This window comes from Pan paniscus, chromosome 5, assembly GCF_029289425.2.
Source record: "Pan paniscus chromosome 5, NHGRI_mPanPan1-v2.0_pri, whole genome shotgun sequence".
In the NCBI taxonomy this organism is placed as follows: domain Eukaryota; kingdom Metazoa; phylum Chordata; class Mammalia; order Primates; family Hominidae; genus Pan; species Pan paniscus.
In genome coordinates this window covers 103,267,474-103,294,757 of record NC_073254.2, presented here as the reverse complement: position 1 = coordinate 103,294,757, position 27,284 = coordinate 103,267,474, and the positions used below count along the sequence as shown (strand labels likewise).

General features: G+C 38.7%; 2 protein-coding genes across 25 annotated transcripts in view; one reads left to right on the top strand and one right to left on the bottom strand.

Moving 5' to 3' along the window:
• The first annotated feature begins 1 nt into the window (after position 1).
• Positions 2 to 27,083, top strand: PGM3 (phosphoglucomutase 3). 4 transcript variants are annotated; one of them, XM_063605396.1, is made up of 13 exons: positions 2,034 to 2,115; positions 2,288 to 2,493; positions 4,508 to 4,692; positions 6,238 to 6,305; positions 10,329 to 10,462; positions 11,376 to 11,571; positions 13,381 to 13,538; positions 14,594 to 14,677; positions 17,292 to 17,390; positions 18,860 to 18,973; positions 21,284 to 21,406; positions 22,849 to 23,022; positions 24,004 to 24,418. In XM_063605396.1, the coding sequence occupies exons 1-13, from the start codon at positions 2,034 to 2,036 to the stop codon at positions 24,091 to 24,093; spliced, it is 1,713 nt and encodes a 570-aa protein (XP_063461466.1). In that variant the 3' UTR covers positions 24,094 to 24,418. The 4 variants fall into 4 exon arrangements, with proteins under 4 accessions (XP_008967695.3, XP_034818340.3, XP_063461466.1 ...); XM_063605397.1 differs by lacking the exon at positions 2,034 to 2,115 and adding an exon at positions 26,861 to 27,083 and having other exon boundaries at positions 2,290 to 2,493; positions 24,004 to 24,085; XM_008969447.4 differs by lacking the exons at positions 2,034 to 2,115; positions 2,288 to 2,493 and adding an exon at positions 2 to 123.
• The window catches only part of DOP1A (DOP1 leucine zipper like protein A), a 101,277-nt gene continuing 98,848 nt past the window's right edge, over positions 24,856 to 27,284 (bottom strand). For all 21 annotated transcript variants that reach the window (XM_008969448.4, XM_008969450.4, XM_055113919.2 and 18 more), the window contains one exon: positions 24,856 to 25,464. In XM_008969448.4, coding sequence (XP_008967696.2) covers positions 25,159 to 25,464 — 306 coding nt within the window. In that variant the 3' untranslated portion in view covers positions 24,856 to 25,158. The remainder of the gene's footprint in view (positions 25,465 to 27,284) is intronic.

The window sequence follows — 27,284 nt, the reverse complement described above, 5'->3', positions numbered from 1 at the left end:
GTGGCGACGAGCCGGAAGCCACGCAGGGCCACGTCTGCGGTTCTGAGGACTGGGTTTGGGTGCAGACGTCGTTGCTTGGGCGCTTCTCCGCTGCGTGTAGGTGAAGGGGGCTTCCTGACCGAGGTAAGCCGGGCCCCGAGGCTCGGAGTTGAGAAGGGAGACTACCGGTCGGCAAGGGCTCGGTGGGAGCGGGACAGGTCAGATTCTCGGCCCGACGGAGGGGCTAGTGATCTGGCGGGCGACTGACCGAGCGGCGGAGCGCGCGGGACACACCTACAGGGCCCTGCGCCCCGCGGGCGGGCTGGTCGGGCCGGGCCGCGGGTCTCCTGCCGGGGCTCTGGTACGTGGACCTAGGCGGGGACCTCAGGGTGGAGTGCCGGGAATCACCCTTGTGCGGTGATTCGAGGGTAGGCGGGAGAGAGGCACCAAGGAGATTTGAAGATTGAATGGAGAGTAGGGGGATACTCTTAACTTTTTGCGTGGACGCTGGATTTGGCAAATATGCTTTCAATAAAGGCATTCGCAGACGCATTGAAAGTAGTTGTAGGGCCTAAAACGCATGAAAGGATGAACTCATATTATCTGGACCTTTTTTTTTTTTAATGGCTTTTTGGAGTTAACAGGACTGGTTTACACTCTTATGAATAATCATGACACATAACTGACTGCTCAGTTTTTACAAATATGTATTCATCCTTAGGAAAGAGATCTGATCACTGTCTTGAACTAATTAGCTTACTGAATGCCAGCTTTTTCCAACTGGACAAAAGCAAGTATTTTTCACCATTTCTTGTAAGTTCTGTTCATTGAAGCAATGAAGGACAATAAAGAAAACAAAATTATGAGGCTAGCAGCTGGCGGACTGCTCCTCATCTCTGGGCTAATTGGGAATTAATTGACCCAGGAAATGTAGTATATGGACTACTGAAGGAAAACTACTGACTGAGGTTGGAAACCCCAAGTTCCACTTAATGGGAGTATCCCAGAGAAAGCAGTATTAGTGGGCTAAGGGCCGATTTTTTGTTGTTGTTTGTTTGGAGACGGAGTCTCACCCTGTCGCCCAGCCTGGAGTGCAGTGGCGCGATCTCGGCTCACTGCGACCTCCACCCGCGGGTTCAAGCGATTCTCCTGCCTCAGCCTCCTGAGTAGCTGGGACTACAGGCGCGCACCACCACGCCAGGCTACTTTTTGTATTTTTAGTAGAGACAGGGGTTTCACCATGTTGGTCAGGCTGTTCTTGAATTCCTGACCTCGTGATCCGCCCGCCTTGGCCTCCCAAAATGCTGGGATTACAGGCGTGAGCCACCTCACCTGGCCTGTTTTTTTTTTTTTTTTTTTTTTTGAGGCCGAGTCTCCCTTTGTCACCCAGGCTGGAGTGCAGTGGCCTGATCTCGGCTCACTGCAACCTCTGCCTCCCGAGTAGCTGGGATTACAGGCGCCCGCCAACACGCCCGACTAATTTTTTTGTATTTTTAGTAGAGAGGCGGTTTCGCCATGTTGGCCAGGCTGGTTTCAAACTCCTGACCTCAGGTGATCCGCCTGCCTTGGCCTCTCAAAGTGCTAAGATTACTGGCGTGAGCCACCGCTCCCGGCCGATGTTTTATTTTTAAAAGTAAAGGAAAAAGGTGGCATTCTTTCGGAAGAAGATATTGCTAGTTTTAGAGCAACATCTTAGAAGGGAGTCCTGATTGTTTTTAGCAAATGGAAAAAGATCTGGGTAGTCCTGGAGAAGAAACTGTTGCCTTTTGCTTTTCCTTTAAGAATATGTCTCTGTAGTTTGGGAGAAATAGCAAAAGAACCACAAAGATTTCTCAGATATTTGGGGATATGTAGTTTCAGTCCACTCAAGAATCTGACTTTAGGCCTCAATCCGTCACCAGCTATCTATGTTAATTTAGGTTAGTTTCCCTTTTTGTAAAATGAAATGATCTTTGAGCTCATTGGAGTCTCTGAATAGGTGTAAAATCTTCATTTTAGTTGAGAGGGGACCAATTTAAGTGTGCCCGGGGTCCAGGAATAGTCCTGGAGCTAAAATGGGAGGAGAGTGGGGACAATCTGCTATCTGCCCTGAGTCTGCCCAGGAGTGGACAATCCAAGTTGGACAACATCTTCTAGGTAATTCTAACCCACAGGACTTACTCTCCTGCCCATTGCTCTGTCAAACATAGGGTTCTTTGAGGAGGTTCAGGATGAGACAGACCTTTTCGTTTGGGGTGGCAGTTTTTGAAGCAAATGGTTCTTAAGAAATTACTTGTTATGCCCGAAACAATATTTCTTAATTTTGTAGACATGGATTTAGGTGCTATTACAAAATACTCAGCATTACATGCCAAGCCCAATGGACTGATCCTTCAATACGGGACTGCTGGATTTCGAACGAAGGCAGAACATCTTGATCATGTCATGTTTCGCATGGGATTATTAGCTGTCCTGAGGTCAAAACAGACAAAATCCACTATAGGAGTCATGGTAACAGCGTCCCACAATCCTGAGGTAATGGGTTTAGTGCCCTGATAAAGCAGACCATTATTTACAAGACCAAGCCTTAGTGTCTGAGCAGTTTGACCTAAAGTACAAATTCTAATTCTAGGAATGTGCCTTCTCATTTATACATGCTTTGGATGTGAAACAACTTTTTTTTTTTAAGAGCATGATCATTAAGCTCATGATTCCTAAGGGTGTGGAAAGAATGAAAAGATACTGTCATTTTTTGGAGTGTCCATATTAGAGAAATAACAATGTCCTTCCAAATTTATTGATTTAAGACATTTTCAGTAATTGAAAATTGTTTCCTTTGTTAACTTAGCAGTGATTAAAGATATTGGGGTTGGGCGGGGAAGGGTAAAGATTTGAAAAGAAACATTTTGAACATTTTCAGACAGGTTTTTATAGCTCGGCAATAATTTCTTGTTCTGAATGAACAAACGTGAGCTTTGGCAGAATATTGATGACGCCTGATAGTTCTAGCCTTTGTGACAGTTAGATTTTAATCAAAGTATTCTTTTTGACACAATTATTTTTTCAGCTTTATTGAGGTATAAGTGATAAATAAAAATTGTATAATTCAAGTCATACAACACGATGTTTTGATATATGTATACATTGTGAAATGATTACCACTATCAGGCTAATTAACATATCCATTAGCTCACATAGTTACCTTGTTTTGTGGTGAGAATACTTAAGATGTACGCTCAACACATTTTCAATATATATTATTATGAACTATAGTCACCACGCTGTACGTTAGTCTTCCAGAACTTATTCATCTTATAACTGCAAGTTTATGCCCATTGGCCAGCATCTCCCCATTTCCCTTACCCTCTAGCCGCCACCATACTACTCTGTGTTTCTGTGAGTTCCACTTTTTTACATAACACATGTATGTTATGAGCCTTCAGTATTTGTCTTCATGTGTCTGGCTTATTTAACTTCGCATAATGTCTTCCAGATTCAACCATGATGCAAATGGCAGTATTTCTTTTTTAAGGCTGAATAATATTCTATTGTGTATATATACCACATTTTCTTCATCCATCTATCTGTTTATGAGCACTTACGTTGTTTCTATATCTTAGCCAACCTCTTGACACAATGTAGTTATTCTTTATTAGCTATAGACCATTAATACAGGGTTTGAATAATATGCTTCTATTTGATTGCTGGGGCTGTGGGATTTTTGCCTTTGTAGCTAAATCAGCAGCAAGTTAAAGTGGTGTAGGTCTGTGAAGGATTGTAACCTCCTCTTCCCCCAAACAAGGGCATTGCTTGTCCAAATATGTGATCATTATAAATGTGTAAATGTCTAAATATGTAAGTCACCATAATTGATTGACTGATTGACTTCTAGGAAGAGCCTCACATTTATTGCTAGTTCCAGAGGCACTTCTCAAAACGATTCTTTTTTCTTTCAGGTGACATTCACTGTGAACTACACTTTCTTTCCACGAATTTGAGCAGAACAGTGTTGGGAGGCAGTTTTCAGTTTCTGTCCTACCTGCTGGTTGACAAGCTGGCTAGTGTGTTCTTGGAGTTCCGAGTCATAGTGAGAAGGATCTCTGTGTGCCCTTATTCTGCTCCACTTGTGCCCTAGTCAGTTTATTGATAGTGGATGCACAGATCACAGCCTTTTACAAAGGCCAGTGTGGCATAGTGTTTTTAGGCGAGTAAGATAGACTTGCTGTTTTAATATCAGTACTGACATTTGTTAGCTGTACGATCATAAGCAAATTACCTAACCTCTCTGAAGCTCAGTTTTCTCGAAGTAAGATTGAAATAAAAATAGGATTATTAGTTTAATTGATTATGTGTGTCATGAGGATTTAATGAGGTAATATATATATATATAAAATACCTAATCCAGGGTCCAGTATTAATATTTGGTGTTTATTGTTGAGGCTGCTCAGCCATCACTGTCTTTGGTTGAAGGGAAACAGCTTTTGAGTTCTGTTCTCAACTCAGCCTCATGTGTATGCACAGATTGCTTATTGTTTGTTTTTCTTTTAAGGAAGACAATGGTGTAAAATTGGTTGATCCTTTGGGTGAAATGTTGGCACCATCCTGGGAGGAACATGCCACCTGTTTAGCAAATGCTGAGGAACAAGATATGCAGAGAGTGCTTATTGACATCAGCGAGAAAGAAGCTGTGAATCTGCAACAAGATGCCTTTGTAGTTATTGGTAGAGATACCAGGTGATGATAAGAGTTACTGGTAAAAAAAAAAAAAAAAGCTTTGGGAACGTGATATAAACGATTGTATCAGTTTTAATCCAAGACAAATGGAAAGAAGTAAAGTGGAACTACCCTGAGTTGCATGTCTACCTGCCTGGCCTTTCTAGTAGGTTGTAGTAGCTAAGTCACTACTGCAGCTTGGGGTTTGGAGTCTGACTCTGGTTTGAAACCCTACTGCAAAACCCAAGCTGCAGAATAATGTATGTAAAATACTTCCTGACACAAGAGAAGCACTCAATAAATGTCTCCCACCCCCTCTGTAGGTTTATTTTTTTTTCCCTACAGAGTCAACACATGATTTGAACTCATTATTTTTAAAGATTTACTTTGTAATCTGTGTTATTATTGTTTCAGATATTTATATCATTTTCCCATGCTGGAGCTCACTGTAAACTACAATATTATTTTCCACATAGTTCTATTTTGCAGCTTTTGCCTTTCTTAACAAAAATGTCTTTTTGTAAAATATTAGATGAAAAGTATACTTTGCAACAGTAGCATTTCCTTTTGCATAAGATCTGGTTTTAACCTGAGATTATTTCAAAAGGAAATTTCTACTCAATCTCCAATACCTGGACTGTTTTTTTTTACCCTCTGTTGTGTTACCAGAGGGTTTTCCAGATACCGATGATGGTAGCAGAGTAACTTATGTTCTGAAGTAAATTATCCCACCACAGTAAAGTCATCCCACATGTATTTGGTTCTTAACTATTAACTAATCTAAGTGATGAAACATTTTTTCCTACAAGGCAGTTTTTTTATTTATTTTTTATTTTTTTGATACAGAGTCTCGCTCTGTCACCAGGCTGGAGTGTAGTGGCACAGTCTTGGCTCATTGCACCCTCTGACTCCCAGGGTCAAGTGATTCTCCTGCCTCAGCCTCCCGAGTAGCTGGGACTACAGGTGTGTGCCACCATGCCCAGCTAATTTTTGTATTTTTAGTAGAGACGTGGTTTCACCATGTTGGCCAGGATGGTCTCGATCTTGTGATCCACCCACCTCGGCCTCCCAAAGTGCAGGGATTACAGGTGTGAGCCACTGTGCCTGGCCAAGGCAGTTTTGTAATCTGTTTTATTTTCATATAGATAATTTGTTCTGACTTTACAAAATGGAAAACAGGTTCTATATCCTTGGCGGCTTAATACAAGTACTGTCTTATACACACTGTGTATATTCAGTGTTTATTGTTACTGTTCTTAGAGTTCAGACATGTTGCTGTAGTCGAACTTGAAAAGGTATTTGGGTATGCTGTGGTTAGAGTGTCCTTTATATCTATTTTATAAATTCATTTAAAAGCCAGAATTTTTCCTAGAACTAGATTGTGAAAGGCTACTGGAAAATGCTTATAATTTACCAGTTATCTTTAGAGTTTATAGCTTTCAGTTCAGATACCAGGAACTTACTATTTTGAAATTTGTAGCATGTAATTTTTGCATTTGCTTGCAGAACCAGCAACCCTGCCAGTTTCAGGATGGGATATATTATTTTCTTCCTTTTCTTTCCTAGGCCCAGCAGTGAGAAACTTTCACAATCTGTAATAGATGGTGTGACTGTTCTAGGAGGTCAATTCCATGGTATGTAGTTATCCTGAGTTGGAAATTAAACTAATATTTAAAAAACTTTAATTTACAAAAGTAGTGTATATTTATTTAGAAAAGTTTGAAAATACAGATGAACAAAAAATGTTTAAAAAATGAACTCCTAGATACAAAATACTAACTTTAAAAATAATCTTCCAGGTCGTTTCTGGGCAGGCATGTTTTGTCTTACCTATGGTAGTACTATAGGAGATTATAGCTGGGAAATTCTGAACTAATACAACTTCCTTTACTTTGGTAAGGCTGAATTTCCTCAAATAAAAACCTTTTTAAGTACTTGAGGATGATCATTCTGGGGAGCTTTTATCAATATTATTAGGTCTTCCCTAATAGCTGGTTCCCTGTGAAATCAGCTGTTACCTGTCAAGTAGTGATGGGAAATATTTTTGACAGGTAGTTCTTTATGTTATATCAAATGACAGAGAATTAAGTGAAACAAAACAGACTAGGATCCCCTTCTCACACTGTGTCTGTTGTGAAGGCACTGCCTCCACCATGTTTTGAGGTGAATATTTTCCTGGTGTGAGATCTTTCTCATTAAAACAAACGTCCACTCTTGACCTTTGAAACCTCCTCTCGAGTTCCGACTGTGTTCCCTTCCTGCACGGTCAGTCTGGCCTCTGCTGAGGGCTAGCTCTGCTTACCTTCTCTGTTTCCTCCTCTTCTGTCATTCTTCAGCTTTCTGCAGGTGAGTCTGTATCCTTACCTCTCCTTGAAATAAATGTCTCCCCAGCCCACCCCTGACATCCATCTGCATTGTTATTGCCAAATCTGGTGGGTATTGTAAAGTAGGGATTATTAACCAGGGACCTCTGTGGCATGTCTGGGAAAGCTGCAGAGGACCTGTGGACCTCATGATACGATGTACAGAGTGTTGCCGGCACAAGCACTTTCCCAGGGAGTGCATGCGTACCTCTCCTCAGATACTCAGAGGGGGCTGTGATCTAAAAATAATTTTAATAATTTATGCTTTAAAGATCTTACAGTTGAAGTCTTTGTAGCTTTCCATAATGTTAAAGCTCTTTCTTTGAGCTGCTACTTGCTTGGCCACTATTCCATATTGGTCTTCTCTGTTGGCTCCTCTTCTGTCTTTTTCAGGGAGGGCATTCCTCGGGACCCTCTTTCATTCTGCATGATTTCTGAATGATTATCTCTACTGCCATAGCTTGAGCTACCTTTTTTCATTTATTTATTTATTTATTTACTTATTTATTTATTTATTGTTTGAGATGGAGTCTCACTTTGTCGCCAGGCTGTAGTGCAGAGGCTCGATCTTGGCTCACTGCAACTTCTGACTCCCTGGTTCAAGCGATTCTCCTGCCTCAGCCTCCCGAGTAGCTGGGATTACAGGCACATGCCACCACACCTGGATAATTTTTGTATTAGTAGAGACGGGGTTTCATCATGTTGGCCAGACTGGTCTCAATCTCCTGACCTCGTGATCCGCCTGCCTCGGCCTCCCAAAGTGCTGGGATTACAGGCATGAGCCACTGCGCCTGGCCTCATTCATTTGTTAATTCATCAAACATGTTTTACTACCTGCTGTGTACATCCCTCTAGTAGTCTATTTCTGTTTCACTGTGTATCACAACCCATAGTAAGAAACCCATTATGTGTCATGACATGTCAATGTGTGCTTGTGTGTATAACTGAAATAATAGTTTCAATAAACAATGCTCATCCATCCTACATGACATGCAATCATCTGTTTAAAATGCACAAATGCTGGTTGTGTCTCACTAAGTAAATTCCATGGCCCATTGGCAGGCTGTGGCCTGCAGTTTGTAAAGCATTGGTCTGAGTGGTGTCTTCCCTTAGGTGGCCTGCTTCTGTCTCATGTTCACCCTGCCCCAAACTGTGTTCTTTCTGTCATCCCCAGAATGGTTGTCTTTTTCAGCATTTTCATTCTATCGCTAGAACCATCACTCTTCTAGTGTTTTAGTCTAGAAAAAGTTGAGAGTAATTTTTTTAACCTTTCCTTCATTTCTCTCTTCAGCTTAGTGTATTTCAGTAAATGAAAAAAGGTTAATGTAGCTGCAACATAGGGAGAATAGGGGCTAGGAGAAGAGAGTAGGGAGGTAAGGTGGCACTAATTCATACAAATCTTGGAGGTCATGGCAAGAACTTGGGCTCTATTCCAGATGCAATGGGACTCCATTGAAGGATTTTATGCAAGAGAGTGATATGATCACATTTTCATTTAAGCCAGTCCCTCTGTTTGTCACAGAGAGAAGGGAAAGGAAAGTTGTAAGAAAGGGAAACAGACCAGCTAGGCTGCTCTTGAAAAATTGGTATTGCATTCAAAGGATTTTGTAATATGTGGGGAGAACAGAACTGTGAAGAACACATTCCAGGTTTCTGAGTTGATGAGTTGGATAGATAATGCTTTTCACTGGGTATATATACTAGTCATTTAGTAAATGTTTATTTGGTAATTTTGATATTGGTCACAAAATTATTTTGTTTCTTCCTTTAGCATGTCTTTTAGAATAATGGGTTCCTCTAGTAAATACTTCCATTAAACTAATCTAAGCTCTTATTTGTATTTTTTGAGCTTCTCCATCTCCTCCCATCTCATCATTATACCAGAGCTAAGGTTGCCTTCATAAGGTACCATTTCTGTTAAATAACTTCAGGGCTCAAGAATTTAAAGTGACTCCTTTTTGCCTGCAGTCAAATTCTTGTGTTTGAGGTTCAGGTCCAACTGACAGGTGTAGTCACTGAGTATTTACTTATTGGTTACTGGTCCATCTTTGCTATCCATTTTTCTTTGTTTTTTGCTCATGGTGCTTTTCTTATATGTTAGCTATGTTTAACTGTAAGCTGGTTTTCTTTCTTTTTGTTTTTGAAAATTATGGGATGTTTTTGAGGTTTACAATGAAAGTATAGTCCTTTGGTAAAGTTTAGTCTTTGGCTTCTGCTGGGTACCTGGGGCACTGGCTGGGTTCACTTTAAATTGATTCATGACAGGCCGGGCGTGGTGGCTCATGCCTGTAATCCCAGCATTTTGGGAGTATGAGGTGGGTGGATCATTTGAGGTCAGGAGTTTGAGACCAGTCTGGCCAACATGATGAAACCCTGTCTCTACTAAAAATACAAAAATTAGCCGGGCGTGGTGGTGGGCGCCTATAATCTCAGCTACTTGGCAGGAGAATCACTTGAGGCTGGGAGGTAGAGGTTGTAGTGAGCTGAGATTGCGCCATTGCATTCCAGCCTGAGCGATACGGTGAAACTCTGTCTCAAAAAAAAAAAATTCATGACAAAGTTCCTTTGGACTCCTGTGGTTATGTTTGGGCAGGAAGTCCATGCAAGGGCCTGTGCTTGGTAACAGCTCTTCAAGAATGGGTTTTCCCGTCTTCCCTGCTCAGTGTTAAGATAACTGTCCTGGGAATGGTGACATGGGGTGATTAATTTCTGACTCATCCTCGGACTGAAGATATAGTTCTTTGGGATTTCAACTTCATGAGAGTCTGGTCTTCTACTGGGTTCTGCATCTTAGATCAGCATGGGCTTTTTTTGCTCTGAAAACTGTAGCTCAATTTCTAGTTTAGAGGAATAACTTCAGAACAAAACTGGCTTCCGAACTAGCTTAGATCTTGGAGTTCTTGCCTTCGGGTATGTTTTGGCCTGATAATTCTGTCACTTTTCAGCACTGTAGTTCTTTTTAAAAGGAGGTTTCTGTCTTTTATCTAGCATGTTGGTTGTTTCCAGGAGGATGATTCATCTGAATTATGTAGTTTGCAATGTTACTGGAAACAGAACTCAATTATTGTCTGTATTGCTTTATATTTACATTGTTACCTGTTTATATGTAATGATTGGTTTTTTGGCTTCTTATAGTCATTTATATTTCTTTTTAAGATCATTTTTATGTTTTCTAAGATGTCTGAGATGACACAAAAGGATTTGTCACCCTGAAATTCCCACGCATGAATGCATTTAAACTTTTTTCTCTTTGTTAAGAAATGCGGTGAATTGCTTTTTGTATTTCTATGACAGATTATGGCTTGTTAACAACACCCCAGCTGCACTACATGGTGTATTGTCGAAACACGGGTGGCCGATATGGAAAGGCAACTATAGAAGGTTACTACCAGAAACTCTCTAAGGCTTTTGTGGAACTCACCAAACAGGTGAAAAGTTTATTGAACATGGTTAAAGTTAAACAAATGAATAAAGTAACATGGTCTACTGAACAAATTATCTTGTTTGTCATGCCTCCTCTTTCCTTTTCCAAAGATGCTGTATATCTCCTTTTTTGTTTTTCTCTAGGGCTACACAAGGTTCTGGTCTATGTATCCTGCTAACTTACATTGGCGTTTACTTGGCAAATTACGTAGTACATTCTGAGATACTTTGGGGAAGCAAACATGGTGGGGGTCTTGACGATGGTATCATAAGTATTCATTCAGATGAATTTGATCTTAGTTAATGTAGGTGCTGTTGGCTTAATACCTGAGGCATCTACTATTGAGATTTTCTTCTAGGTATATTGGCTTGTTAAATGTAGAGAGATTTGAGAAGTATAATTCATTTGATCAACAAATATTGAGTGTATGTCCTTACCAGGCACAATTAACTAAAAGCCCTTGCTCTCATAGAACTTATAATTTGGGGTGAGGATAGCTGGGAGAGGAGACAATTAGAAAAAAAGCAAATCTGCCTGATGATGATGTCACATACTATAAAAAGAATGACATGTCATTACTGCCCATTTGTCTGTGTGCTTATTCTTGCATTTGAATGGCTGCCTTGTAATATTACTTTTAAGAGACCCTGTTAATTGAGACTAAATTCTAATAAAGCTCTATGCTATAAGTTGTTCAATCAGCAAAACTATTCTGTTGTTCCAGGTGTTTTTAAATTTTACTTTAGTGTTTTATAATTTTAAAAATTGAAAAACGAACACAATTATAATTGATAAAATTTAAAAATTAAAATGAGTTAACTGAATATTTACATATGCACATATGTATATATGCTTTATATTTCACATTTATTTTTATAACTTGAAATTTTTCTTCCATGTGTCTTTTTCCTTTGTAGGCTTCCTGCAGTGGAGATGAATACAGATCACTTAAGGTTGACTGTGCAAATGGCATAGGGGCCCTGAAGCTAAGGGAAATGGAACACTACTTCTCACAGGGCCTGTCAGTTCAGCTGTTTAATGATGGGTCCAAGGGCAAACTCAATCATTTATGTGGAGCTGACTTTGTGAAAAGTCATCAGAAACCTCCACAGGGTATGTCGTACTAGCACTGTAAAAATTTGTTTTTAATGGTCTTTGAAGCCAATCTCACTTATAAACTAAGGTGGTAAAGTGAGTTAAGAATCTTGCAGCTATTCCTGGCTCTGCCACATTTAGACATTGAGAAGTCTTCCCACTCTCAGAGCCATTGAAACATGGTCTGCTCTCTCTGCCTGTAAATCACACCATTCCTCATAGTCTACAGGAAATCAGGTGGGGAAAGCAAAGTCAGGAAATGGCATTCTAGAGCAGTGGTTCTCAAACTGGCATGTGTCAGAATCACTTTAAGGGCTTGTTAGCACACAGATTCCTGGGCTCCACTTCTGAGTTTCTGGAGGTCTGGCATAGGATTTGCATATGATAGAAATTTGCATTTCTATCAAGTTTGCAGGCTTTGTTCACAGTGCTTGTCTGGGGATCCCTTTTTGAAAATCACAGATCTAGAGGGGAGCATAGTAAGTATTATTAAATACCTTATCTGAATTAAATACACTATGGAAAGCAAATGTAACTCTGCTTATACAGTTGTTAGCAATCAGTGTTTACCACTCAGTGCAGAATAGGAGGAAGACTTTTCTTCAGATTTTAGTTGTAGTAAGAGGTGTTCTGAATTTATCTGCATTATAGACCCTAAATTATTTGCTTAGGCCAAACCTGACTTGCAGATATGTTTTGTTTGACTGGCTGCATTTGTGTGTTTGTCTGTGTGCCACTGTTTAAAAATTCCGTGACTTCTCTTATATATTGAAATCTCTAGCATCTCTTTACCAAAATCAGAAAATGTTCACACATGGCATTAGTCCACTGCAGTCAGATAGATGCTGCTCCCCTAAAATAGGACATGCATTCTGGAACTCTACAGACTTCATCCAGTTGCCTCATTCATTCATGTTATTATGCCTTACTTAGTAAGCATTTAAAATGTCAGTGTAGTCAACCAATTTGAGCTCCTTTTCATTGAATTGCTTGTTTTGACATTTACTTGACAGTTCAGTTCTGCCACTTATTTATCCATTTCTTAAATACTGAGCTCTTACTCTCTATGCTCTAGGCTTTGGGACTACAGTATGAACAAAACCATAGTCCTTGCTTTCTTTGGGACTACAGTATGAACAAAACCATAGTCCTTGCTTTCCTGAAGCTTGCATCATGTCCTTTCATCAATCTTATGATCCCATTCCTGACAAAAGCCTTTTACTTCTTAGTTGTCTCATGTTGAATTTGTCACTCTGCTGCTGTCATGGCTAAGGAATAGCCAAATTTTCTAATAAATTTGATGTGACAATTGCTGAGATTTCAGCAACTTTATGTAAATTTCACAGGCCAGTTATCTCTCAAAGTTATAACTCTTTGCTCTTAATTACCAGTGTTTCTTTTTATTGGTGGTATGAACAAATAAAAATCATTTCTGTTAGAATTAAAGCACATACATCATCTAGTGCTGATTATTTTTTCTATGTAAAGGAGATCACGGTCCTAGGTAAATTACATTCAGAAATACATGTAGCTTTCAAAAAACCTTTATGGGACACCTGTCTAGCCAAACCAACCTGCTTATAAAGTGGAATTTTATGGTAGTATTATAGCAAATATCAGCATAGATTTTGAATGCTCCTTTTTTCACTTTGCAGTGAAAGAATTTGACCTGTAAAAACCACTAATAAACTATGTACTATTTAAAGATTATACACTATTTAAGATTAAGACATTGATTTTTAGGTGGATAATTTTAAGAGAAAATTCTAAAACTCTTTATAATAAATTCTTAGACTGAAATGCATGTTAAATTATCCTGTGTGCTAGGAATGGAAATTAAGTCCAATGAAAGATGCTGTTCTTTTGATGGAGATGCAGACAGAATTGTTTATTACTACCATGATGCAGATGGCCACTTTCATCTCATAGATGGAGACAAGATAGCAACGTTAATTAGCAGTTTCCTTAAAGAGCTCCTGGTGGAGGTATGGTGGGGGGATTGGCTACCCTCTAAAACAAGACTTAGTAGTGAAATAGTTCCATATTTTACAATCATTTGTCAGAAGGGCACAATTTATGACAAATTCTTTACATTAGTGGGCAGAAAATTAAAAAAAGAGCAGTGGTAATACCCAGTCATTTGAACATTTGAGGCATTGGTTTTGGAACCTGAAGGTACTCTTTTCCTCCTTATACTGGCTGAGTTTTGTGATTTGAAGCTTTAGGAAGTTTTGCTTCCATCATAATTGAAACTTTGATGACAGTTCTGTGGTCACTCCATAAAAGCCCTAAATTCTAATAGGAAATCTCATCATCTGATATATTAACTGATTATGATAAGCTTAGTAATGTGAGATTTGTTTCATTTTGCTATTTTAGAAATAAATCTCAGGCTCACTTTAAGTACACAATGTAATTGGAAATTATTATAATCTGGAAACAGCATACTTTAAGAATTCAATAGATACTTTTTTTTTTTTTTTTTTTGAGACAGTGTTGCTCTGTTGCCCAGGCTGGAGTGCAGGGGCATGATCTCGGCTCATTGCAACCTCTGCCTCCCTGGGCTCAAGCAATTCTTCTGCCTCAGCCTCCCAAGTAGCTGGGATTACAGATGCATGCCACCACACCTGGCTAATTTTTGTATTTTTAGTAGAGATGGGGTTTCACCATGTTGGCCAGGCTGGTCTCGAACTTTTGACCTCAGGTGATCCACCCACCTTGGCCTCCCAGAGTGCTGGGATTATAGGCGTGAGCCACCGTGCCTGGCCAGATACTTTTATTTAAAAAATTAAAGAGGTGAAGATCAGGAGATACAGGCTTCTTAAAAGAGGAATTCTCATAGAATTGTTTTAAATAGTGTTCAAATGTATTTTAGGCTTTTTTCCTGGCATACATGTAAATTTTCAGTCAGACATTTATGGCATAAACTAAGGCACAACTGAACTGGCTGATAATTTTGGTAGCCTTTAGAACTCTCATTATATTTGTTTTTGTAGACCATACTTTTGATGGCAAGTTAAGTATCATTGTTTTTGTCTAGATTGGAGAAAGTTTGAATATTGGTGTTGTACAAACTGCATATGCAAATGGAAGTTCAACACGGTATCTTGAAGAAGTTATGAAGGTATTGAACCATTTTTGTTTTCTGGTAGTTTCTTAATTAAGATCATGTTTCTGTGAGAAAGATACTGCCCTCATAAAAGTGATTATGTTGTAGTGCATGAAGCTGAGCTGCTGTTCATGTAAAGGTAAAGAGATAAATAAGAAAAAATTTAGTTGTCCTTGATGAATAAAGGAAAACTTCTTTCCTTCCTTTTCTTGGAGTTTTCCTTTAGAAAACTTGGAATTCTTTCTCTGTGCCTTTGTAATGAATGTAAGTCTTTCTAAAGGCCTAATAAGCCAGTTTTATAGCTCAGGAATACTTTTCTTTAAGAGCCTAGAGTCACCAATTTCAAATATAAACATCAAGGAAGATAGCTCACCTATCTCCCAGTCTCAGGAGAGTTTAACTTAGGTGTTTGCGTCCAATTTGTAACTATCTACCTGTCACAGAGGTATGAAAAGTTTTATTACTCCTTTAGAGAAGGGCAGTTAACACAGGTGGCCATCCCTATTACCAAGTAAGTTGAGGATAAACCATGTGTGTGACAAATGGTGTTGTCAAGTTTTCCTATTTGAGGACTAGTGTTAAAGAAAAAATAATTCATGACAGTTGTTAAAATGGTAAGGCAGACTTGATTCAGGACTGTTGTGATAGGTACAGGGACTAATGTGATGGAGTTTTGCAGTGGTAGGAGAAAGATTGGGCTCAACTCCAAATATAGTAAGGAAAAGTAGGGCTTTATAGCCAAGGAGCAGGGTGTGTGGGGGGTGGGGGGTGGTCAGTGGATGAAAAATTACTGAGAGGAAACATGAGGGTAAGTGGGTGGTATTTTGGCTAAACTGATCTAACAGGACTTTTGCTGAAGGTAGGCCAGGGCGGTCACATATTACCTGGGGGATGGTGGAGAATGAGAACTCAGATCAGATGTCAAGAGTGGTCATGTATCAGGATGAGGGATTCTCGCTAAGCTCACTTAGCATGACTCTTATTAAAATCGGGCTATTGGAAGACATGCCTAAGGACAAGGCCTAGTCAGGCCCACCTAAACCTGACTAAAGTTTGGTCAAGGAGAGAATTTTTGTCATTAGCCATCTTTTGTCTTAGCAAATTGTATTGGAATGTGTCCGCTTGGCTATATTAAAGGGTGAGCATTTATCTTTGCTATCTCTTAGCAAATTAGCCTGTGATTGAACATCAGTTTGGCTTAATACTTATTCAGTAATAAAACTGTTTCTTACCCTTCTTTTTTTTTTGGAGAGGTTTTCTGGGGTGGTGGGAGATTCTGTTTCTAATTATTTCCCCGGTGTCCACCAGATGACCACCCTTGGCACCACACTACTTGCTCGGAGAGTTACCAGGGTTCATGGACAAAACTGGAAGCCTGTTTGCCTATACTTTCTCATTATCGAGAAGTTTTCCAGCTTTTTTGTACCTCATTTTGTACCTCGTTCTGGCATTTATACTAGTTTTAGTTACCTTTCCATTCTCTAGAAAGCAGGAATTATAAAGTCAGATTCCTGCAGGATTTGGACAGGTAAAGTGAATGAGGGCAGCAGGGGGCTAAAAACAGGTCAGTATGTGCCAGCTGATGTCAACTGTCGTCACACTCTTCAAGAGAAGCAGGAAATCTGAATTTTCATGTGATTTTCCTATTTGTTTAAAAAGAAACAGTGGCTGGGCAAAACGAAATATATCTTGAGGCTGCTAGTTTATGACCTGATTTTAATATATGGTTATAATAAGCTCATTCAAGGGATTCCATCTGGGGCCCATTTGCCTGCCTTTCACAGGGATTGGGTTATTTCACAGTGCTTGGGTTATTGTTTTAGGATTTTCATTTTCTGTCTTAAAAATTTATTACAGATAAAATAACCTAGTTTAAGAAACTGTTACTTCTCAACTCACTGTCTTCCAGATGAAATATTTTTAGCCCTTGCCATTCCTGAGGTCTCCTACATCCAATCTAATGCTGATCTTTCTTTTGCAGTTTTTCTACTATCAATCTTTCCTTAACCATTCTTAAAGCTCTCTCAGATCCATCCATCCATGACTTTCCCTATTCACTATTGCTGATCCAGCCACTGTTTCTTACTGGGATTAGTCCTAGAAGCCTCCTCATTCCATTTCTTAACCTTCTAATTGAACTTGCTATTTGCAAACAAAGTTTTATTGGAATAGAGCTATGTTGATTTGTTTATGTATGGTCTGTGGCTGCTTTTGCACTGTAATGGCAGAGTAATTGTGACAGAGACCATATGGCCTGCAAAGCCTAAAATATTTACTGTCTGGCCTGTTACAGAAAAAGCTTGCAATTCTGCTCTAAGCTATTCTCCACACTGTAGCTAAACAGCTTTCTAAAACAGTTAGGTCGTGTCACGCCCCCACTTGTAATCTTTCGTGTCTTATAAGGAGACCCTCATCTCTCTCACCGTGCTTTACCCTTGGCTGCGTGCTTCCAGAGTGTGTTCATGCTTCCATTGTATACATACCATTTTGTATTTTAATGCTTAATTGTCTTCCTCACTGGACTCGGCCCCAGTATTTTGTTCCCCTTTGTATCTCTGGGATACTAGGTATGCAAGAAACATTTGACATCTGAGTAATTGCTGTATTTCTTTAAATGCATGTGTTATAGGTACCTGTCTATTGCACTAAGACTGGTGTAAAACATTTGCACCACAAGGCTCAAGAGTTTGACATTGGAGTTTATTTTGAAGCAAATGGGCATGGCACTGTAAGTTCTCTTAATTATAGTTGGCCTTAGCTGGCACTTTTCTTTATGATGAGACTTCTATATCTGGGAGGTAATAATAGGTAATATTGTACTTTGTTGAAATAATTGGATGTGACAAAAAGATCCTTTGGTTATCTTACATATTGATGTATTATGAAACTGTGATTCTCTTTTACATGGTAATGATTCTTCTTTGAATGTGAAGAGAGATACTAAGGTGTTTTGAATAGTTTTTTAAAATTTACAGTTCTTAATTTTTTTATAAGTATGTTGTCTATGCATTTTCCGGCTGGCCATAGGAGAGGAAAAGAAAAATTCAGTCGCTATGGTGAATTGCAAAGTGTTGGAAAGTTGATAATTAATAAGAAATGAAAATGAATTTAAGGTAACTAGTGATAGGCATAAAATGTTTCAATTTACATTTTACATAAAATTACATTTTAAAGTGTATAATTTAGTTTTTTGTAGATTCATAATGTTCAGAATATTTTTAAAATGTTTTTATACTCACCTCATTTAATGAATACACTTGAGGTGGCTATCAGAACATTTGAATCTAAGCCAAATAATTTTCCTCATTAATTTAAAATTGGCTTTTGGAGGGCATAAATATAAAAAGGGGAAAAATAAGTTCCTACAAAATGCAATTAAGATATAACTTTAGTGATCGAATGGAGAAGTTGGTAAATTATTTTCTAAAGGGTAGACAGTAAATATTTTTGGATTTTCAGGCCATAAGGTCTCTTACGGTTGTTCAACTCTACTGATCTAGCTTAAATGAATCTGTGTGGTTGTGTTCCAGTAAAACTTTACAAAAACAGGTGACTAGCCTGTGCCTTATTTTATCAAGAAAAATGTATTTCATCAAGTAGTTGAGCATAGTATGCTAATCTTGCTCAGTATTAGGCCTCTAGAAGGCAGTAAAAAAGATGGGTATTTCCAAATGAGATAAGACTCTTGAGGAGCATGATGAATTATATATTGTAATGACTATCCATGACATTATTTGCCATATTTTGATGAATACTATGAACTCTTAATATTGCCTAGCTCATCCCCTTAAGTTTTAGAATAAAACTGTACTAGCTGCAATGAATTATATCCTTCAAAGTAAAAAGGATACAGACAGGCTCTAAGTAACCTGGTTGCACAGAAATGATTCAGCTGGTTAAAGGGAAAACATGAACTTACTGTGTGTGTTCGCCTCTTGTCAAGGTGTTTTCTTTGTAATCAGATGTTTAAATTTTTATAACCAGTTATATAATCCACAAATAAAATTTTTCCCCTAGTACTATCCTCTGGGTTTTAATGTGATCTTACATTGATTTCATACATTTTAAGGCTGCCACTATTTTTCCCCTGTTTCTCCAGATTGACTAGGAGGGAAAAGTGGGTTAGCTAGAATAATAGTACTTATGACTAGGTTTTGGATAGTGTTTTGAGACTGATTTTATATTCTTTTGCTGCAGGCACTGTTTAGTACAGCTGTTGAAATGAAGATAAAACAATCAGCAGAACAACTGGAAGATAAGAAAAGAAAAGCTGCTAAGATGCTTGAAAACATTATTGACTTGTTTAACCAGGTCAGAACTGATGGGGCAGTGGACTCTTGGTTACCTTTACATTATTCAGAAGATGGACAGAACAGAGTGTGGGTGCATACAAAATTAAAGTGGAGACGTCCTTGCCTGGTGGTTTCCTTCTAATAGTGGTATATTCAGTTGAGATTTATAATGAAATGGAATGACAGAACATTTTTTAATATGCTTCCCTTCCCCTCCCTCTTATGATGGAAATTTTCAAGTATATTGGGTAGCTTCTACCTAGGATCACAGATTCAGCTACTCAGTGTATACATATATATTATTAATTTTTTTTTTAACCAAACCTCGATGAAATTAAGTAAAAATAACTGGTTGTCAGGCCGGGCACGGTGGGGCTCATGCCTGTAATCCCAGCCCTTTGGGAGGCCAAGGAGGGCGGATCACGAGGTCAGGAGATCGAGACCATCCTGGCTAACAGGGTGAAACCTCGTCTCTACTAAAAATACAAAAAGTTAGCCGGGCATGGTGGCGGGCACCTGTAGTCCCAGCTACTCGGGAGGCTGAGGCAGGAGCATGGTGTGAACCTGGGAGGCAGAGCTTGCAGTGAGCCAAGATCATGCCACTGCACTCCAGCCTGGGTGACAGAGCGAGACTCTGTCTCAAAAACAAACACAAATAACTGGTTGTCTCATTGACAAAGGACATACATGTGGGTTAGTTGGGGTTGGAGTGTCGTTTGGCTATGGAAAAGCAGTACTCAGGGTAGAGGAAAGTGATTCAATTATTTGAGTGTCTTGCACACACTGGACACTTTATATACCTTGCTGTGTAATCCTTACAGTAACACAGGGAGAGGTGTTACTGTAATTTCCATTTTATAAGTGAAGAAACAGAGATTTATCTTCAGTTATATCTTATACCAAAGCTCATATTTCTCCATTTTACCTTGATGCTTTCTATCATTGTGGGGTAATATCTCAAAAGGGATCTAATTATAAAGAAAAATGAGTGATGGAATGTTAGGCTGAGCCTTAGAGTTATCCAGTCTAATTTCATTTTATAGATAAGGAGTACTAAAGGCAAGTTTCTCAAGAGCTAGTTTCAGTATTCTTTGTTATACCTTTCATTGTCTTCCACAGAGATCTTCACCTCATTGTTCGTATTTTATCCATCCACAAAAACACTTCATTTAATCATGCTGCATGTGAGAAAGCACATGATATAGGCTGAGTATCCCTTATCCAAAATGTGTGGGACTAGAAGTGTTTTGGGTTCCAGATTCACTGGATTTTGGGATATTTGCATATATATAATGTGACATCTTGGGTATGGCACTCAAGTCGAAAACACTAAATTCTTTTGTTTCATGTATGTTACATAAGATTAAAGGTGGTTTTATAGAATACTGTAAATTTAGTGCATGAAACAAAGTTTGTGTCTACTGAACCATCAGAAAGCAAAGGTGTCACTCTCTCAGCCACCCGTTGGACAATCTGTGGTTCTCTGGCATCACCATCATTCCTAACTCTGAATTTATATGCTATCAATAAGCAATCAATCATTTTTTTACACTTATTCACACACAAGTATTATTTTAATAGTAAAAAATATGATACATAGCTGGCATGCATGGAAACGATGTATCACAGCTGAAGGAGGCTGAGAGGGTCTTTTTCCCTTGGGGATGCTGAATGACCTGTGGGCCTGCCTTTAGTGGGTTTTTTTGGTTGTTGTTGTTGTTTTGTTTTGAGATGGAGTCTCGCTCTGTTGCCCAGGCTGGAGTGCAGTGGCGCAATCTTGGCTCACTGCAACCTCTGCCTCCCGGGCTCAAGCAATTCTCCTGCCTCAGTCTCCCGAGTAGATGGGATTACAGGCGCCCACTACCACACCTAGCTAATTTTTGTATTTTTAGTAGAGATGGCATTTTACCATGTTGGCCAGGCTGGTTTCAAATTCCTGACAGTGAGGTCAGGAGTGCATTTGTTTTTTATTAAGAGACAAGGTCTTGCTATGTTGTCCAGGCTGGAGTGCATTGGCTGTTCACAGGCATTATCACAGCACACTGCAGCCTCAAACTCCTAGCTTCAAGTAATCATCCCATCTCAGCCTCTCCTGAGTAGCTGGGACTGTAGGTGTATGCCACCACACCTGGCAGTTGTATACCCGCATTTTGACCTGTCACAGGAGGCCAGGTGTGGAATTTTTCACTTGTGATTATTTTGGCACTCTCAGCATGTTTCAGATTCCGGTTGTTCAACCTGTACTGTGATTGGTTTTCTAAGAAAAAACATCCATTTCCAAGATTTGCTTGTGTTAAGTGGTTTCTTCCATTTGTTTCCCCATTTGCAGGCAGCTGGTGATGCTATTTCTGACATGCTGGTGATTGAGGCAATCTTGGCTCTGAAGGGCTTGACTGTACAACAGTGGGATGCTCTCTATACAGATCTTCCAAACAGACAACTTAAAGTTCAGGTGTGAGAGAAACTTTAAAATAACTTTTCTGAATATTAGCTAAGTAAAACCTGTTATCCCAATTCTCACTATATTTCACTGACAAATGTTTCCTATTTCATTCTGTACATACACACATGATACATAGAAAATAAGGCCTTATGGGCCAAGCGCAGTAGCTCGTGGCTCATGCCTGTAATCCCAGCACTTTGGGAGGCCAAAGCGGGCAGATCATGAGGTCAAGGGATTGAGACCAGCCTGGCCAACATGGTAAAACCCTATCTCTACTAAAAATACAAAAATTAGCTGGGCGTGGTGGCACACACCTGTAGTCCCAGCTACTTGGGAGGCTGAGGCAGGAGAATCACTTGAACCTAGGAGGCAGAGGTTGCAGTGAGCCGAGATCATGCCATTGCACTCTGGCCTGGTGACAGAGCGAGACTCCATCTCAAAACAAAAAAAGAAGGCCTTATGATACCTAATTGTATTCTCTTACAGCTGAAAAAAAAATTATAGAATAACTAAGTTCATTTACTTAACATTCTATTGTCTGTGAAGTATTTGGTTTCCAACTTTATTATATAATAAATAATATGAATGACTGCATCACTTTTTTAAAGAGATTTTATTATGGAAAATTAAAAATAGATATAAATGTAGAGAAACAACATAATGAACTTTTGTGTACCCAGCTTCAACAGATTTCAATTATTGCCCTATACATTCTTCATACCCCCTCCCAATACTCTTTTGTATATTTTATTTAGAGACGAGATCTCACTATGTTGCCCAGGCTGGTCTTGAACTCCTGAGCTCAGGTGATCCTTCTCCCTTGGCCTCCCAAAGTGCTAGGATTACAGGTGTGAGCTACTGCACCTGGCCCCAACATTATTTTGAAGCAAAACTCAGATCCCCTGTCATTTCAAGTGAAAGTACTTACTCTGCATTATGTTTAGTTCACAGAGTACTTCCTGAGGGAGAGAATTCAGATAAATTGCTAATTGATTTCTGTACATGTTTATGCCAGTTTACACATTCACCAACAGAATTTGTGAAAGACAATTGGAGGTACTAAAGCCACAGTTCACAGAAATGGCTGATTGTTCAGATTATTTTTGGCATATTTAAGAAATTCTTATCGGTCTTCTTATATAATGGGCTACCACTTATCCTGTTTTTGTGTGTGATATGGGACTTAAAGTCATATCGTATTTACTGGCCATTATCTTAGTGGTAACTCTAAGCATTTGTGGAAATATTTTTTGCCAAAGGTAATTCTTTATAGACTGAAGAAAAAGAGAAAAGTTGCACAAATGTTGAAATTAATTACCCTGACCTTGGAGAAAGAAGTTTTAATGTAATTTTATATTTAGTCTGGCACTTTTCGTAGAATGTATGTTTAACAGGTTAAGCTTCTGAAAGGAAGTGTAATAGAGTAACAAATATGAAATGCTTGCACTTAGGTTGCAGACAGGAGAGTTATTACCACTACCAATGCTGAAAGACAAGCAGTTACACCCCCAGGATTACAGGAGGCAATCAATGACCTGGTGAAGAAGTACAAGCTTTCTCGAGCTTTTGTCCGGCCCTCTGGTACAGAAGATGTCGTCCGAGTATATGCAGAAGCAGACTCACAAGTAAGCTGGGATAGTTCTATTGAAAAAGAGCCTAATATTAGGTGATGGGGAGGCAAACTATTTTAATGGTTTTTAGAATCTCACTATGATGATTAAGGCTTTATTTTGTTGAGCCTTTTAGGTTCACATTAAGACTATAAGATTATTTTCACCAGCAGTAATTATACAATTTAACAAAATTAGACCCACTTAGTTTATTTCCCCAAATATTTTTGACTTATTCTAGACTTCCTGAAAGTGTCATATTTTTAACCATGGCAGGAATAACTAATAAATACTTAGTTTATGCACTATAAGGTAGATGATCCTTTTCTCTTCTTTTAAAAATATACTCTTGTGACATGAAAACAACCAGCTTTGTAGTTCATTTCTAAGTCAACTGATAGCATTCTGGACTCTTGATTTGTTTTTCAAAATATTTCCTTTAAATGACAGCCTTACTCTGTGCCTGTTTCCCTGACAGGGGTCAAGACTTGTGGTCTGGATTTTTATTATTTGGCCTCTTCACATACTCCTTAAAGTGTGTGCAAAGCCAGGGCAAAGTACAGTGAGTGCGCTGAATAGGGAATCAGGAGGAGACATTTGGCAGCTTTCCTGCAGAAGCTTAAGCCATCTCAGAGTCTAATGAATATCCATGATGGATGAGGAGATGGCAACAGAGGCAGTAGTACTTACTTACTGTTAGGCCAATTGTGGATTAAAGTTTTATTGAATTTTTTCTGTTGTGGAATGATAGCTATTTTTATAATCTGAATTGATTAAAAACTTACCTTATTTAGAAGAATTTGGTCTGTTTTCCATTTATTTAAGGGCTTTGGAATTTGTTACTGAAAGATGAAAAAAGGTTTTCATTAGAATTTGTTAGTGAAACAAAATCAAGAATCACCCCTCTCTTCCCCAGAGTTCCAAGTAACATGGTCTTGCCCATGTTAGACGCATGCTATGTCTTTCTCATCTAATCTCTTTTAATGTAATTTGCAGGAAAGTGCAGATCACCTTGCACATGAAGTGAGCTTGGCAGTATTTCAGCTGGCTGGAGGAATTGGAGAAAGACCCCAACCAGGTTTCTGAAGATAATTTTCATATTCCTGAGAAACTGGACTTTTTACAAGTCTTTACAAAACTGTCAATAATAATGGCAGTACTAAGAGATTTATAATCATAATGTCTACAATGCAGCCTACTGGATTGTCTCTAGATCTGTTTTTCTTAAACACTAACAGAATAATTCTTTATAAATAGGTAAGCCTTACACTTGTTAAAGAAATTTACCTCTAATTTCAGTCTCACTAATGTAAAATACTGGGACTTAAGTATACAATTCAATCACTAACTGTACAGTTTTATGTGGGGAACAATTCATGCAGGCTACTGGAAAATTAAATCTTATTACCAACTCCTTGTGATATCTTTGCCATCACCATCACATGAGCAAGATGATGTTTTGCAGCATTCCCCATTGCTGATACAAATGGAGAGGGCAGAGAAGACTTTATACAACCAGTTTTTCCATTGCAGAGTCTTAAGAAAGATTATTAGATGACTTACCTATATGACTAATGCCATCAGGAACTTAGAGGTATGAATAGGGGGTTGTCCATCCCTCTTCCATACTGAGGTGGAGATGCTCATGCAATACTTTTAAGGATGCATGGTCCAGCCTTCAGTTATTCTTTACTGCTCTTGGTGAAGGTATGTGGGAGAAAAACTAATTATAATACGTTTCCCAGCCTCTGATGGAGAAGGAACACCACTCTGATACCAAAACATGGTTAATAAGGAAAAGAGAAAAATCCCCAACCAATCTTAATTGAACCAAGCCTGAAACCAATGGAAAAAAAAATGGGTAGTGTATATTTTGCAGGTTTAAGACAACTCAGGACAATAAAAACAATGGACTTTACATGTGTATATATATAGCTCTCTTAGGCACCATAATCAGTATGAGCCAACAATATTTAAACTTGATTCAGGCCACATTCAGACATTTGCTCTTATATACAAATATTTAAATTAAATACAACCTGAAATGTGTTCTGTTACATACAAAAAAGGAAAAACTATACAACGCAGAGCAGTGTGTGTGTTTTAAATAATTACATTTACATGTAAGCTAAATGGAACCAGCAGTGGTGCTCAAGTTTTTATCATCCCTTCCAGAAAATCTTTTTCTACCATCTCTTCTATTTTTTGCCTGGCTTTGCTGGAACATGGTTTGTGGTTCTCCAGTTTCATGTCCTTATTAGGGAAGGCATTTGAGTAGAGGATAGGACTCCCTGAGTGTCCTCCACATCGGCTTGTGACTTTGCTGTTGAAGACTTGACTGAGCACATTGAAGAACGGCAGGAGCTGCTCCATACTGCGCACGGTGCAGATGGTGAGCAGCAAGTGCCCTGGCTCCCAACCCAATGTTCTCCCTGAGTTGTCTTCCTCTGGATTTTTCTGCAGAAAACAAAAAGTGAACTGGTATTAATACAACAGACAATGTGGTATGTTAGAAAAATTAAAAATATATAAACTTTGCCAATTGGTCAAGAAATGAATACAAATGACATTAAGTTTCTAACTCCTGACCTGATCAAAACCCTTGGTGCTTCTGAGACCTTTTACTGCCATTTATTAGTTTTATATGGAGCAGTCTAACATTGTAGTAATAGTTCCCAACTAGAATGCGCAGATAAGCTTAGTTAACAGAAATAGCTTTGAACAGGAATAGAGTCAAACATAAAAGTTTTATGTTGTGCTTTGTATTTACTCAAAAAGCTCCCAGGTTTCTGAACCCTCACTACTGTAACCAAGGACTAGGTCACAAAATTACTACAGAAAAAAGGAACAAAGGGCTTTATACATTTCATAATATATCCCCTTTTATTATAATTAGTTAATTCCCTTTTATCTAAATGGCCTAAATTTGCCATGATGGTAGCAGTGTCCAAAGTGAATAATTACTGTCAGTACTGCATCACAGAGAAAGGAAGGGATCCCTTAGGAGAGACACTGCTGTCTCCTTCTGGGTTGTGCTAAACAACATAGGGAGGAAAGCTGGACCTGGAGTCAAAGGAATTGAGTTAGTGTGCTGGCTCTGCCATACTTACGGCACCCTTGGGCAAGATATACAAAGGTTCCTCACTTATAAAATGGGACAGTCTAAAACTACCTTTTAGTAGAGAAGTCAAATGAGAAGGTATGTGAAAACTCTGTCAACTAAATATAAAGACTAATAATTTGGGTATTAAGAGGCTAGTTTGAGAAGCCACCTGAATTACACAAACACAGCTACAGACATCATTCTGTCTAGAGAAAGATAAGAGAGAACAGGTTGGTTGAACTTAGGCAGAATCACAGATACAATTCCACACTAAAGAATGAAAATAAGCAATGAACTAGACAGAAGGAAGAAATCATGAAGACTTAGGAAGCAGAATTACAATCTGTCATATTAACAAATGGAGTTTGCCTTCTAAGATCAGATGTTGCTCAGAAACTTTCATTGTTTACCTAATAATTTAATATCACTAGTTTCCTAGTGGGTCAAGCAGATGCAAAATCCAGCTTATTTTCTTCTATGTGCTCTCAACCTTATTGCTTATTTTAAAGTAAAATCCTGAAAAAGGAAAATATTAGGTTGGTGCAAACGTAACTGCGGTTTTTGCATTGTTGAAATTTGCCGTTTTATATTGGAGTACATTCTTAAATAAATGTGGTTATGTTATACATCATTTTAAGCACATTTCTCACTTTTTTTTGCTAATGACTTATTGCTGTTTATATTTATTTTAGACTATGGAAATGATGTTAGACAAAAATCAAATTTAGCGATTTTCTGAGTTCAAAATAGGTTATAAAGCAGCAGAGACAACACACAACATCAACAATGCATTTGGCCCAGGAACTGCTAATGAACATACAGTGCCGTGATGGCTCAAGAAGTTTTGCAAAGGAGACTAGAGCCTTGAAGATGAGGAGTGCAGTGGCCAGTCATCGGAAATTGATAATGACCAATTGAGAACATCATCGAAGCTGATCCTCTTACAACTATAAGAGAGCTGCCCAAGAACTCAATGTTGACCATTTTATGGTCGTTCGGCATTTGAAGCAAATTGAAAAGTTGAAAAAGCTCAATAAATGGGTGCCTCATGAGCTGAGTGAAAAATAAAAAAAATCGTTGTTTTGAAGTGTCATTTTCTCTATTGTATGCAACAATAATGAATCATTTCTCTATCGGATTGTGATGTGTGCCAAAAGGTGGATTTTATGTGACA